We start from the raw sequence: 15268 nt of genomic DNA, 5'->3' as shown, positions 1-15268 counted from the left end.
GTCCTCACTTCAAATAATCCGATGTTCCATTGAGACAAAATCTCTTTCGCCTGTTTCTTGTCTCCACATTTAAAGGGTTAACTGTGGCGGTGGTCCAGGCTTTAGCTGAGAACTTAGAAAATAAAATAACTCCAGTGGGCGCGTTTCCCGCCTGTTTTAGAGACAATCCTCCGAACCATCGTCCCATCCTGTTTCCTGGGCTGCCCCTCCCCCACGTCCCTTGCCACTTTCCTCAATCTCACCAGGGCCCTGTGGGTGCGGTGCAGCCAGCACGAAAATTAGACGCCCTTCACTGGGCATCCGCGCCCCTGGAGGTCAGGTCCCGCCGGAGGAGGGACTGCGGGTGCTGAAGGGTTAAAGTGAACCCTCCGAATCCGGTGTTGTTTTCGGAGTAATTTATCAGATTTTACGGGGGACCTCCAAGGGCTCTCGGTTTCCACTGAGCACCATCTAAACAGAGCCCAGGGCTAAAAATACATTTTTGTATAAATTGGACTCGCGGCCCGAACGGCCGCCCCTATGAAAGTCCTCTTTGTGAAGGCCGTGGAAACGGCGGACAAATAACTCTTTATTAAAGCCACAAAAAACGCACTTTAATTATAGTTAGGCAGATCAGAGGCGGGGGTGGGGGCGAGGCGGCGGCGACCTCGGAAAATTCACAACCCAACTTTTGTGTCGAAAGAAAAGAAAAACAGAGGAAAAGACGAGAGAAGAGAGACGGAGGGAGACCGAGCGAGGGAGCCTGCGCGGCCGCCGAGGACGGGAACCCCGCTCCGCGCCCCCTCGGCCGCACCCCACCTCCGCCCCGACTTGTCTTAAAGGGGCCGGCGCCGTCTAGGCCGGCGTGGGGATGGGGGCGTCCCCCGCTCGGCCCCCCAGGCGGCGCGGGGTTCCCGGCTCACTCCCTGTCGCGCGCCGGTCCAGGAGCATGTGGAAAACCCATTAGGAATCTGGGGTCTGCAGTCGCCTTCCGCATCTGGGCGTGTGCACTTCCAACTGGTGTACGGTTTCCCTGGGAGAAAGAAGCGAGGAGGGGGCGGCCCAGGAAGGGGAGCCTCCGGGCAGGGCCGTGGGCTCGAGGGCGGGGTCCCGCCTGCACCCCTGCGGGCTGGCCCGGGAGAAGCACAGGTGGTTCCCGCCCCCTGCGCCCCGGCGCCCGAGGGGTTAAGGCGGGCTGGGTGGCGAAGGCGACGGAGGTTTCCGGCCCCGCAGGCCGCGGCCCAGAGCTCGGCCTGGGGCCACGATCCGGTTACCTGCGCCGCCCCGCGCCCATCCCAGCGCCCCTCAGAGCACCTTCCCGGCGCTCCACTTCCAAACTTCAGGGCCGTGACCAGAGTCCGTCCCGGTTGTCCCCAGGACCAAGGCTTCGGGAGAGTCGTGGCTCTGGGCCCAAGGCTCCACCCTGCGGAGCCCACGGAGGGCCACACCGGAGCAGAGAGGAAACTCCAACCCCCATCTCTGGGGACAGCCTCCGGGCACGCACGACTCGCCGCTATAAATAATCCTTGGCCTGCGGCCACCCCGCGGGGTCTCGCCAGCCCGTGGCCTGGAGCCTGGAAATATTTATTCCGAGAGGCTCCGCCGCGCAGGGGTGGGGGAGCAGGCTCCGGCCTCACGTTCGGCCGTCGGGGATACACCCCCTCCCCGAAAGTCATTAGGAAAGCCGCCTTCCGTGGGTGCCTCCGTCTCTCCGCGCTCCCGCATTATTTATTCCCCTCCAGCCCCACTCCGCAGTCCTAATGCACGCCGTGAAAAATAAAACCTGTAGAGTGTGTGGTGATGGTGCGCGCGCGGCCGGGGGGGGGCAGGAACCGGGTTGCCTGGGCCTAGGGTGGGGCAGGATGCCAGGGCCCCACGGGTCCTCTGTGAGTCCTGAGAGGCTTCTGGTGTGGCTCCCGCAGGGTTCAGGCTTCCAGTCGTCGCGCCGGGAGAAGTACGGCAACGTTTTCAAGACCCACTTGCTGGGGCGGCCGCTGATCCGCGTGACGGGAGCGGAGAACGTGCGCAAGATCCTACTGGGCGAGCACCAGCTAGTGAGCACCGAGTGGCCGCGCAGCGCGCGCGTGCTGCTGGGCCCCAACACGGTGGCCAACTCCATCGGCGACATCCACCGCAACAAGCGCAAGGTAACCGCCCCGACCCTCGCCAGGGGACCACCTTCCTCGGGAAAGGAGCACGGCGGTCCGGGCTGCGCCGCTGGACGGTCTCCTGCCCGAGGTTCGGCTCTGCTTGGGCCTCCTTTAGATCCACTCTCGGGCACCCCCGGCTGACCCACCACGCGGTGACACCACTAGAGGTGACGGGGCTGCCTGGGGATGGTCTGCACGGCGCTGTGCGCGTGGGGTCTGCAGGGATGCAGGCGGCTGCTCAGGGCGCCGCTCTCCTGGAAGAAGGGGGCGGGGAGGGCGAGCGTTCCGTTCCCCCACTCTCCACCTCCTCCTTCTCAGAGTTACCCCAGGAAAGCCCCAAAGCCCCACCGAGCTAAGCCAAACCTGGCCTGGCTGCCGCAGGCTGCGCGGAGGGCGAGTCTGGCCTGTGTCGGGCCTGGAGACAGCCCGCGGCCGCGGTCTTCCGGCCTGGCCGGGGTAGTTTGGGTGGGCTGGGGCCCTGCTCTGGCGGGCGCGCGGTCCGTGGGGGAAGGGCAAGGGGTGGGGCGCGGTCTAGGTGCGCTGACGTTCAAAGCGCACCTACTCTGCGCGAAGAGGAAGAGAAAGCGGGTGTTTATCCGGTGGATTGCCCGAGCCCGGGCCGCGGCGGGCAGCCGGCGCGCACGCAGCACGCTTCCCCGCCCCCTCCCGCTGCGCCGCCGCCGGGAGCGCGGGCGGCACGTGCTGTTTGAACTGCAGTAACCCGAGGGCCGAGGCGGCCGGCGGGCGGGCGGGGCGCCGGCCTTGGGCTGGAAGCCGCCAGAAGCGAGGTTGCAATGCTCCTTCACTCTGTTTTTCCATTGGGTCAGGGGACTCGCTCAGGTTTGGAACCGAAAAAGAAGAAAAGGGAGCTCTTGCCACCGGGAGGAGCGGTGAAACAAGGGATAGGGGAGAGAGAGGACCCCGGGACCGTGCCCTTGGCCAGCAGCCCCCACTTCCCCCGCTAGGTAGACGAGGTGACTAGGGAGTAGGGGCGTCATTCACTGAAGCAGCCTCTGGGCTTTGATGTTCTCTGAACAGCCCTGTAAGGGTCGTTCTCCTTTCCAGGAGAGGAAAAAAAATCAAATGAAGGTGTGCAAGTCTCCAAGATTTCTACAGAAAGGCTTCCAAAGCAGTTAATACGGCTTGCTGGCAAACGGGGGAGGGGCTGGGGGCAGTGTTTTCCCCCTTTAGTCTCTGAGACTCCACCAAAGCCGGGAGCCCAGAGAAAGACAACTGAGACCTTTGGGAACCCAGCTCTGAGCCACTGACAGCTTCCTCACTTTCCAAGGCTTGGTGCAGAGGGATCTCAGAGTGAGACTTGATCAGGAAAGTCATCACAGCCTGCAGCACGAGCTGAGGCCTACCAGCTCCTGCCTGCTGGGGCTGCAGGAAGCTGGGGTGCAGCTGAGGTGCTGAGAGGAAGAAGGACTGATCAGGACTGTGAGACCCAGGGGGACACTTAGGGGGTTGGCAAATGCCTTGAAAGCTCACCCTCTCACCCTCCTCACTTACCCTCTGGCTTCCAGATGCCAGGTGGGAAAGGCCTGGGCTGGAAAGGCCAAGGTGTGAGTCCCCATTGTCCATTTGCAGACCGGACAGGGAAGGGAGCAGGGCAGGTGAACAGTGCTAGGGGAGGATCCGAAGAGAGAATTCTGATGAGGTGGGAGACAGGTTGAGCACTAGGACTCTGCAGTCACCCCCTTTTGGGCTCCTGGCCCTCCAGCTCTTGGAGATGTAAGATGGTACACACTGTTCCAGGCTCCAGAAACAGAACAGGGAAGGCTTTCTGTGCGCCTGCTTGCTGTGTGCTGGACTTCTCAAGTCACCCGAAAGGGTGGTCCATGATCCTGAGTTTACAGAATTTCACAGGGACTAAGAATCGGGAAGCTTGACCCTTGTCCCCAGGAAGCAGAACCTCACAAGAAGGATAAGAACTGAGTACTCAGGGGCCATATTCCCAAATGTCCATGTTGGCCCCTGAAGAGACAGGTCAGTCTTGAGGATGCAACGCCTGGAGGGCACCTTCTGGCCGGGGCGCGGGGTCTGCAGCTGCAGAGGCGGCCATGGTGCAGCCTGGTTAGGATGTGTGTGATGGAAGTGGGGCCCAGGTGTGCAGGGCACGGCTGGCTGAGCACTAGAGGAGTCACTCTTTCCATTGGGGGGGCCACCCCTCCTCTGGGAGGTCCAACCAGCTGTGTGGGGAGGGGCTCTTTGCAGCCATCAGCGCAGTACTGCACATGTTGCCAGGCCGCCCCGGTGGTCTCGGGCTAGCTGGGGTGGGGTTGCCACGAGAGCTGCCGTGTCCAGCAGTCTGACCACATCGCCTGGGAAAGCCGGGCCGCAGCGCTCTCCTGGTCTCCTCCTTCGGAATGCCTCCCAGCCTGGGGCAGAGGTTCTCTCTGATGGACTGTGCACAGAGAGTGGCTGGCCTGCTGCCCAGGGAGGATGGAGGGGTCTGCTTGAGAAGGTGGGGACTCACACACATAGGCTAGTGCTTCTCCGCTTGCCAGCCCCATTTTCTCTGTGCTTTTGTAGATGAAGCTGGGTCTTGGCACTGAGAGACTAGGAGCGTCAGTGTGCCAAATAGGGGTCCCAAGATTCCCTGGAGTGGGAAGACCCCAGAGCAGGTTTCCTGCCCAGTGGGTGGGCAGAGCCTAGAGTGGTCCATGGTAATAGAATCTTGGGGGGGGGGGGCTCCGTCCTACCCACTGGGCTCTGGCTGCCTCTGGCTTATTGCATGGGCTATAGCTATAGACATGCCTACGTGGATCAGGCTTGGCTCAGGCAGAAGCTCCAGGCTGATTCAGGGCTGTGGGCAGGTGGGTAGCCCCAGGGAACTTGTCCTGCAAGACGGAGTCCTTCACCCGGAACTTAACGTAGCTCCAGCGAATGGGCCCAGGGGCTGCTGACGAGGCGGGAGGCAGCAGTGGACCTCGCTGAAGGTCAGTGGGGGAGGACGCCCAGGCCGGCTGCCAGGACGTCTGGGTGTGGGTGCCTCCCTCAGCTTGCCCTCGTGCAGGGCAACAGGCAGGGTGAGTGTGAGGGCTTCTGCTGCCTGGATCCCTTCCTCTCTGTGTCCTTCCGATGTGGTGCGGGGTCCAGGACTCTGATGTCCTTTTGCAGCCCCACTTGGTCCTCCTGCTGGACCCCGACCCTGCCAGCTTTGGAAGGCAAATGTGGCCTTGGTGGGGAGAGGGGAGGCTGGAGTCTTTTCTGGCTCTGAGCCTAATGACAGGCATTGTATCCATTCTGGGCTCCTCAGGCCCCAAAGGTTGGTATGGGGTAGGGGTTTGAGGGTCCTACCACAGGGTATAGACGGTCACCCTACTCTGTGACCTTGAGAGGTCCTTCCCATGTGGACCTCAGCTTTCCAAAGGGGCTTTGTGGCTGGAAGAAGATAAGCAAATGGACAGCCAGCTGCGTCCTACCCTTCCAGTGCTTTGGTTGGGGTCTGTGGAAGAGTCTGGGTGGGAGGGTGCACACACAGGCATACACGTGTAGGTAGGGAAGTGGGGTGCCTGGCCCACCCTGCCTGACCAGAAGTGAGGAAGGGGAAGGGGGCCAGGTGGCCTTGCAGGGAGCTGGAGAATGACGCCCTCTTCAGCCCCTCCTTGCTGGAGTATAACGCACACACCTTGGCGTCGCCTCTATGCGGACTCCTGCCTGCCTTCTGTTATTCTTTCCACTCTACAGGCCGAGGCGCTGGTGGCTTGGCTGGGTGGCCTGCCCCGGCCCCCACCCCTCCTGGGCAGCAGCTTCCATTCCTCCTCAGCTGAGTCATGGCTGGGCAGTGGGCTCCCTCTAAGGCCCTGCCTGCTGCTATGGCTGCCCATCAGTTTGCCCACTCGCCCTCAAGTGCTGGCTGATCAGGCGGTACTTCTCCCGTGGGAGCTGTGGGTTTTACAAGGTGACCTCCCATCCCAGAGACAGCGGATGAGAGGAGAGAGGAAGTCTGGCTGGGAGAGAGGACATCTGTAAGAACAATTATAGGGGATCTGGGCTTTGAGGAGCCCAGGTGAGCTTTCCAGGCTGTACGCAGTAAGGTTCCACCCACGGGGGGGCGGGGGTAAGGGGGAGACAGCATGTAGGTAACTGTGTTACTGGGAAGAGTGAGAGGGTCAGGCCGTGTTCTTCAGGGACACATTTACAACAGCCCATCCTCCAGCCTTCTTGTGATTCTGTGGGTGTGCTTGGGTGGATGTTCTGGGGTCCCCAGCACCCTCTTCCCTTGCTCTTCCTGCACCCATTCCTTGCAAAGTCCATAGCTATGGCTTGATCTGCAGGACTCTGTCAGGCCTTGGCTGGTTCCGACGGACCTTTGTGTGGCATTCTTGGCTTCATACTGGGAATCCCAGGGAAGACCCCATGAAAGACAAAACAACCTGGCCACTGTGCTGCTTGCGGTCAGGGCCAGGGCTCCTGAACCGGAGCCTTTTTCATACCGAGCTGCTCCCAGGCACCTTCCCCTGTGCCCCAGGCCTGACCCCAGTGGCCAGCAGCCTCAGATCCAACAAACTGATGAGGCCCAGGCCTCTCCTGGCCCTGGCAGGCACCTCTGCCTGTCCTCCGTGGTGGCTGGTGGTTTCTGGGCTGCCTGGCTTTGGGAAGTGCCCGCCTTGTTAGCCCTGGGCACAGACCCAGAGATGCAGAATCTGGACATCTTCCCAGAGCCTGGGAGGCCCTGTGTCTCTAGAGCAGCTGAAGTAGAGGCAGGGCTGCGGATTTGGTGAATGAGCAAAGGTCGTCTGCTGGAGGGCCTGCTACTGGCCTCTGCTTGGTTTCTCATGCCCATGCTTTCTTCATCTTTTGGAAGAGGGTAGGAAGAAAACTGCCAAGGAGAACTGGGGAACATCTGGGTGGAAAGAGAGTTTGGAACATCTAGATGGACTCTTCGTACAACCAGCGGGGGGACTCAGGGCCAGAGGAACAGCAAGTCAGAGGCTGGTCTAGACAAGAACCTGGGCTTTCACTCTTCTTCTCAGGGCTCCGGAGAGGAGGAGTCTGGCCAGGCTTCCTGGACTTGGTCAGGACCCCTTCCCACTTGGGAGCAAGTTTGGACCCCTGCCATAGATTTCCTTGCCTAGCCCCAGATCGGCTCCCAAATCCGTTGGCTGTCTTTCTGGGTTGCCCCTGCCCTCCTGGGCCCCTCAAGCCAGAGAAGTGATTCAGTTAGCTGTCACTAGAGGGCGCAGGGAATGCAACCTAAGGGGCACTCCAGGCTTGTCCATGAGCCTAGTGACCCCTTCTTAGAATGCCCTCCTTGTCAGCCTTTGGGGTAGCCTGTGCCAGGCCACCAGGACTTTGGTGGTGTGAGTATGGGGTGCCAGGCTGTCTCAGAGGGGTCAGGTGTTGCAGGACTGTGCTGCTGGGAAGGGCCTCTTGGGGAAAGTAGAAATAGGTGCTAAGATGCTGTGTGTCTTGAAAACATTCCGGAGGTCTCTTGGGTAGGTCTCCCCATCATCGATGAGGAAACTGAGGCCTTGAGGGAAGCGTCCTGATCATGAACACACTCTGAGCTGGGTGACAAAATCCTTTATTATAAGTTAGGCTTCTGGGCGTCCAGTTGGACCTTCCTTGCCGTTTTCTTGCTGTATCCAGATGGCTTGCCTAACTTTGGCTGGTCCTGGTGACAGTGGCCTCTACCCTGTCCCTCCTGCATATGCCAGTGTTGAGTCCAGAGCTCCACTGGGCCATTTTCTACCCTCTCCCGCTTGCAGGAGCCTGCTGGTTCTCAGCCCAGTGTGGGGTCACTGTCCCTTCCTACCCCACTGCCAGCTTCTCCTCCTGTCTGGCCACAGGGAGTTATCCTCCTGCTTCCCCACTGTGTTTCCACAAAGCTCCATTCTCTGCTAGGCCTCTGTTGGTCAGTAGTCACTGAACTCCTGGGGATGAGGGCCCACTCTTTCAGGCCCACCACCACCACCACCTTAAGACCCCTTGGCTGAAGGCTGAACCTGGTCCTTAGAACAGAAGAACAAGAGCTCAGGCGCCCAGTGCAGTCTTCCTCTATAACCCTCTGACCAGAAGTAGCCACTGAAGCCCCCGTTTAGGAAATTCCCCAGAACACCCCGAATTGGGCAGGGTGTGAGTGACCTAGAAGACCTCCTGTCACCCTGGTTCCTCTAGGCTGGTCTTTGGCAGTGGACTTGGTCTGGGCAGTAAGGTCCTCTGCCCTTCACCGGCCTCCCTCCCTCCCCTGCCTGCTGGGAATGGGAATGAAAGTGCTATTGTGTGAAAAGGCTGGGCCTCTGAAGGGCCAGCACTGTTATTTCTGCAGACCAGCCCTCCCATTAGCCAGGCAGGGCACAGGCCAGGAGAATGTTCCCTTTTCCTCCATGAGCTGACTGCAGGGGCAATCCTCACATTTACAGTTTGTGCGGTGGTTGTGTTTGGGGGCAGACGGGAGGGCAGTGTGCTTATGTGGTTTTGCTCGGGGTGGGCGTCCGCCCCTGCACTCTCCCTCTGTTCTCAGCTCTGGAGCAGGGGGCCACCTCCTGTTCTGGACTTGTATCTGGGGATATAAGTAGACCCACAGGCTGTGAGTAAATAAATAGATACCCTCCCTCTCTTGGCTAGAGTATAGCTGTGTGAAAACCATGTTCATGTTGCCGTAGAGACAAGGCATTGCCCAGCTGATCAGTAGAATGGGTGCGAGGCCTGGAGACGGGGACGGGGATCCCTAATGGTCCTAGAACATGTTCAGAATTAAAGGGTCTTCATGATCTCCCGGGGTAGAAAGCCAGTGCTTGGAGGCCTCGCCAGACAGGAGGTTTTGAGTGACATGTCCTTTGCTCTTCCTAGAGCATCCACTCGATAGTCATCACATCAGGACTCATGGCAGTTTGGGTCCTTGGCAAGTCCTGCTTTCTGTCTAGCCATGGGTTCTCTTGCCTGTCCACCGGTGGATCCGGGGAGAGCCACATGTGCTGTGTGTCAGTAGATACTTGTGTCCCACCTCTCCTGACATTTCTGCCTGAGGTCTTGGGACTTGGCAGATAAGTGCAGACTCCGTCTTGTGGCCCCATCCTAGCCCCTGTGGTGGCCCAACGCTGGGAGAGCCTCCCACTCTCTCACAAACACAGGTGGTAAAGTAGAGAGGACAGCACAAGGGTAGCTGGCCTGGAAGCACCCCCCGGGAAGCATGGTAGAAGGGGTGTGGACAGCATTCCTCCTGGCTGCTGGCCCCTTACCACCTGTTTCTGGGCCCTTCAGGTCTTCTCCAAGATCTTTAGCCATGAGGCACTAGAGAGCTACCTGCCCAAGATCCAGCTGGTGATCCAGGACACACTTCGAGCCTGGAGCAGCCAGCCTGAGGCCATCAACGTGTATCAGGAGGCCCAGCGGCTTACCTTCCGAATGGCGGTGCGCGTGCTGCTAGGCTTCAGCATCCCTGAGGAGGAGCTGGGACACCTCTTTGAGGTGTACCAGCAGTTTGTGGAGAATGTCTTCTCTCTGCCTGTGGACCTGCCCTTCAGTGGCTACCGGAGGGTGAGTAGCCAGCGCCTGGGAAGGGAGGGTACAAGAATGCCTTGGGGAGGGGAGGGAGGGAGCACCGGGCATGGGAGCAGGCAGCTGAGAGCAACAGGAAGGGTCTGGAGCCTTTCCTGTGGTCCAGGGGCTCAGAAGAAGTGCTGCCTTCAAGATGAGCTGCTGGTCCACTTTCCCTAGGGCATCCAAGCTCGGCAGATCCTTCAGAAGGGCCTAGAGAAGGCAATCCGCGAGAAGCTGCAGTGTACCCAGGGCAAAGACTACTCGGATGCCCTGGACATTCTCATTGAGAGCAGCAAGGAACACGGCAAGGAGATGACCATGCAGGAGCTGAAGGTCAGTGGGCGGCACCACACTCCACTGTGGGTCCCTCTCTGGCTTCCCTCACCCAGGGCAGAGGGTTGCCTGGCTGCCTTCACCGTCTGTCTGAGCAGCAGCAACACTGGCTGCCTCAGGCTGAGGCAGAAGCAGAGCGGTATTCTTGCCCTTGCTCTGAAGGATGCCTGGGGCTAGTCTGTTCTGTTCACAGCAGCAGGCGGCTTGGGGCTGTGTGCACTATGTCCTGGGGGTGGCCAGGCCCCATAAGCTCTATCTTATACATACCCATCTCTATTGCTCTTAAGAGGTTTTGGAACATTGGCCCTGAGGCGTACAAACAGGCTGATAGTGGCTTGTTGACACCGCCTGTTGAACGTAGCCCTAGGTTACTCTCTCACTTCTTTCCATGGTCCTAAGAAAACGTGTGCAGAAACCACTCATTGGAGGCCAGCTCCAGACTCCTTGATCATAGTATGGATGCCCTTTCCTGCAGCTTCTCTGGTGGTGTTTGCTGCTCTTGTCCATCCCACTGCCTGAGCACAGCTGGGCCCCAGACCCTTGTCCCTGTGTTAGGTCCTGTTTGGGGGCTCTTCAACTTGAGAGGGCTTGTTCATCCTAACATTCTGCCCCAACCCTTACCCGGTGTCCACAGACCTCCCCAGGAAGCTGGAGCTTTATTACCAAGTATCCCGACTTTGGGATGAGGGGACCTCTGGGCTCCACTGCAGTCCCCTCTTAGGTCCTCCTAGCTGTTGCCTTATCCTGCTTCCAGATCCTGCCCCCTACCTGACCTCTACCTGGTGACGGAGGAAGAAGCTGGGGATGTAATTACCATCACACACACACACACACACACACACACACACACAGTGCTGAGCCTCCGCAATGTAGCCTGCTGGTGCTGGCCAGGAGTCCAGCACTAAGAAAGAAGTGACCTTAAGCTCTGGAGCCAGAGGGCCTGTGCTCCTATCCTGAGTCACAGCAGTCTGTTTCTGGCCAAGCTAGGGACCGGCCTGTGACCTCCACGAGCCTTTTGAGAGCAACAGTGTTGGCAGCCAGGCGGCAGAGCCTAGTGCAGATTTGCTCTGCGGGAAGCTAGCAGCATAGGTCCTCCTAAGTGGCGTCTCTCTACTGTTGCAGGATGGCACCCTGGAGCTGATCTTCGCAGCCTATGCCACCACGGCCAGCGCCAGCACATCCCTGATCATGCAGCTGCTGAAGCACCCTGCTGTGCTGGAGAAGCTGCGCGAGGAGCTGCGAGCCCAGGGTCTGCTGCACGGCGGTGGCTGTCCCTGTGAGGGTGCCCTGCGCCTGGACACGCTTAGTGGCCTGCGCTACCTGGACTGTGTCATTAAGGAGGTCATGAGGCTCTTCACGCCCATCTCCGGTGGCTACCGAACTGTGCTGCAGACCTTCGAACTGGATGTGAGACTGGGCTGTGGTGCTGGTGGTAGTGTCATGGCTTTAGCTAGATGCTGGGAAGAGACAGCCATGTTGGGGTCCTCGATATGGTGGGAGAGGAGATAGGGATTGGTGCCCAACTCTAATAGTTCCCAATCCTGTGGGAGATGCTTCACCCAAATGCAAAGCTGACTGAAGCCAACTGTGTGCTACTTGGGATGCTGCTCTGACCTACAGAAATGGAGACGTGAACTAGCACACTGGGGCAGTAGTGTCTTTGGTTAGGGACAGGCCTTGGACATATAAGAATAAGGGCAGGTAGTGATCCGTGATCCCCTTCCGGCTCTCACCACCCTGCCGCTGCCTGGTCTTCCTCCAGGGTTTCCAGATCCCCAAGGGCTGGAGTGTCATGTACAGCATCCGAGACACCCACGACACAGCGCCTGTGTTCAAGGATGTGAACGTGTTTGACCCTGATCGCTTCAGCCAGGCACGCAGTGAGGACAAGGATGGCCGCTTCCATTACCTCCCATTTGGCGGTGGCGTGCGGACCTGCCTGGGCAAGCATTTGGCCAAGCTGTTCCTGAAGGTGCTGGCAGTGGAGCTGGCCAGCACCAGCCGCTTCGAGCTGGCCACCCGGACCTTCCCTCGCATCACTCTGGTCCCTGTCTTGCACCCGGTGGATGGCCTTAGTGTCAAGTTCTTTGGTCTGGACTCCAATCAGAATGAGATTCTGCCTGAGACAGAGGCCATGCTGAGTGCTACAGTGTAGCCTCACTCTGGTCTCCGCCCAGCCCAGCAGAGGGATGTGGGACAGGGATAGAAACCTGTTGGGTGGGGAGAGGCTGGACAGGAGGCCAGTAGCACCCCCATGCTGTCCTCCTCTGGCCTCTTCCCTGGCAAACCCTCCCCCCAAAACAAAAACAAAAGGGCCCCACCTCTCCTGACTCCCACTCTCTTGGATCTCCACTGCCCCATAGTTTAGCTCCCTGGACAGGGTCAGGACAGGGCTCTGCATGCCCATGACAGTGTTAGCGCCAGCTGATTGAGCTGCAGTCCAAGCTTATGAACTCTGAACACTCCCTTACCTGACCTACCCCTTTGTCTTTTTGTTGGTGGTCAGGTGGCTGTGCAAGCAGGAGGGAGGAAAAGAGGCCTTGGAGCACTCTGTGACACCCTGTGCCACCCCTCCTGTCATTGCTCACCTGGTGCCCACAACAGGGCCCTGGGGATTTCCACGTAAGCCAACATCGACAGGGCGGGAGCTCCACCAGCCTCCAGGGGGCCTGTGCCAGCCTAACCAGTTTGGACATTGGAAATTACCTTTTGCTGCTATTTGTTCTTCTGACCTTGGGGTATAGGAGCCTATAGGCTTAACCCTCAGCATCTTCCTTGGTGGCCCTGGACAGGTACCCCAGCATTCCTCCCCGGTGGGACCAACTGAGCCAGGTGGCTCCTGGCTACAGCTGGGCTCCCAGCTGCCCAACCCTGCCCCCCTAGCCCATATTTATTCACTGACCTTGGCTACACCGAGGTCTGCAGAAGCCCCACCCCTATATACACACACCTGCCAACCTCTGTCCTAGCTGTCCTTTTCAGGACTTAGGTGAGGCAAGAAGACAGTGTGGAAGGTTAGCAGCCCTCCTGGGCTCCAGGCAAAAGGTTCAGTTTGACCTCAGAGCCCTGGGCTAGTGGGTCTGGGGGCCACCACTTCCTGCTCACCCGCTGCCTGCCCTGGTGCCAGCCACTCCCCTGTTAAGGGTGCATAAGGACACGAGTTCTTCTGAGGGGATGTCTTGCCTTTCCTTCCTTAAACCCTCACTCTCTGCCCCTTTGCTCTTGGAGGAGTCCCCCTCCCCCATGGCACTGTGTGCTCAGCTCAGAGCATGGGGTAGAGATGAAAACAGATCAGGTAGAGAGAGCCTGCCCTGGAGCTGCTGGGGGGGGGGGGGGGGGCACGACACTGTTGCTGGTGAAGCTGCCCGGGAGGCTGAAGCTAGAAAGCCATGGAGAAGAGGGAGAGGACAGGGCATAAGTGATTTGTCAGAAGTGGTTCAGTCGCAGAAAGGCCAGTGGGGCTGGGGGAGGGGGGATGACTGGGTAGAAGAGGAGGGATCCTGTCTCCGCATTTTGAGGGTCGGCCACTCCGGACCCTCTGGGGAAGGGTTTGGAGCTCTGGTGAGTCTCTAGGCATTTGACTGTTTTCAGATTCCTCTTTGCTTTTGTTTTTCCATCCATTGCTTTTGCATGTTACAAAGATGATGGGCCCTTTTCACAAGAAGAAGAACCCAAAAATCAAAACACAGAATGACAGCCCACATCAGCCTGAGCCTGGTGGCCAGTGTCACCTCACCAGCCACCAGAATGTCCCATAAGCCACGCTTCCCCTGTGTTTCGCTGGTCTTCATCTTCCTGACAGAACCAGAACAAACTTGAGAGCATTAGAAGAGATGTTGCCAGCAAAACTATTGTGAGGTTAAAAATAAGTATAATCCCTCAACCTCCTTTCCCAGTTCTGAAACAGGCCAAAATGTAGAAAGACTCATCAAAGCCTATGTGACAGGTGTGTGCGGCCACCGGTCCACAAAGCAGCCCAGTGCCCAGGAGCCTCATGCCCTGCACACTGACCCTGCTCGCCCGCAGCCATCTGTCGCAGGCTGATGCCCTGGCTCTGCAGGGCCCCAGCAGGCTTCAGGGGTCATTCTTTTCAGGGGGCCAGCCCAGGAGGTGTGGAGAAGGAAAAGCTGAGGGGGATCCCTGGGAGGGTGGGGAAGAGAAGATGGTCTGCCTGGACAGGTCTCTAAGGTAACGGAAAAGGGGCCAGGCCCAGGCACTTGGGGCTGTGATGCCTGTCTCAGCTCTGTAGATGTGTCTGTTGCGTGTTCATGTGTTTCATTGTGGTAGCATTAATGGGTGGTGTATTCTCACATTCCTAACTATTGTAACTTGACATTAAAAAAACAAACCCCACAAAACTTCCTGCCACGGGCTTGCAGAATGAAGCACTTTCAAAGTTAGGCGCTGGCGTGTGCGTAATGGGCGACCATTTTGATCCTGCCCAGATTCCTATTATTTTATACACAAAACTTTTTTTTCATAAATGTTATAATTTTGTGTCTGTCTTTATAAACTATTATAAGTACTATTTTTGTTATAATTCAAAATAGATATTTAGTATAAAGTTTTTGCTGTTAAATATTTGTTATTTAGTAAACTATGAATTGTTCTTTATTGTAAACATGGTTCAAAATATTAATATGTTTTTATCACAGTTGTTTTAATATTGAGAAAGCACTTGTGTGTTTTGGTATGATCTGGTGTCGTGTGTGTTTTGGCTGCCGTGTGGTTTTGATGTGTATATAATATTCCATGTTGCATATTACAACAAAGAATGTCATGCATTTTGTGAAGTACTCAATATGGCTCTTTTATTGGCTTCCATAATAAACTGTGGGGACTCAACCTGTCTCTGTTGGCTGTCTGCTCTCCCGCCCTTCAGACTCACTCATTGGAAGGCTCCCTCCTGGGGTGGTCTGCGTTCCCTTCAGCAATGCCCACACCAGCCATTCAGGAAGTCCTAGACTGTGTTGTGTAGTTGAGCCCCACATTCCCACACAAAAAAGGTGGTGACGAGGTCCAGGGCCTGATGGGGAGACAGGCAGGGAGGCTTTCCCCATGCCACCAAGTGAAACTGCGGCCAGGGATGCCCAATGACCCACAGCTCGGAGGCTTTTTCATCGGTTTGAGCAAGGGTGGTGGAATATGCAGCCACGGGCGGCACAGGACTGGGCGCCTCGTTCTGAGCTCAGCCTGTTCCTGAGCAGATGATCTGCCACATCTGCTTCAAGGGGGTCATGGGATCATGTGCATGCCCCAATCACATGTGCTTGGGAAATGAACCAAACACAGTGAACCAGGTTTCTGTATCGCAG

At 57.9% G+C, this 15268-nt stretch overlaps 1 protein-coding gene across 2 annotated transcripts in view; it reads left to right on the top strand.

Annotated features, from left to right (window-relative positions):
• LOC129668428 (cytochrome P450 26B1) overlaps positions 1-14798 on the top strand; it is a 15750-nt gene extending 952 nt beyond the window's left edge. The window contains exons 1-6 of one of the 2 annotated variants that reach the window (XM_055596432.1): positions 1554-1782; positions 1902-2126; positions 9342-9617; positions 9798-9953; positions 11076-11360; positions 11716-14798. In XM_055596432.1, coding sequence (XP_055452407.1) covers positions 1780-1782; positions 1902-2126; positions 9342-9617; positions 9798-9953; positions 11076-11360; positions 11716-12108 — 1338 coding nt within the window. In that variant the 5' untranslated portion in view covers positions 1554-1779 and the 3' untranslated portion in view covers positions 12109-14798. Of the gene's footprint in view, positions 1-1553; positions 1783-1901; positions 2127-9341; positions 9618-9797; positions 9954-11075; positions 11361-11715 lie in introns of those variants that run through there. The other variant, XM_055596431.1, reaches the window with a different exon arrangement.
• The last annotated feature ends 470 nt before the right edge of the window (positions 14799-15268 follow it).

Source organism: Psammomys obesus, unplaced genomic scaffold, assembly GCF_907164565.1.
Source record: "Psammomys obesus unplaced genomic scaffold, mPsaObe1.curated_primary_1811, whole genome shotgun sequence".
NCBI lineage: Eukaryota > Metazoa > Chordata > Mammalia > Rodentia > Muridae > Psammomys > Psammomys obesus.
Note: the sequence above shows the minus strand (reverse complement) of the source record. Positions and strands in the feature narration are given on the sequence as shown.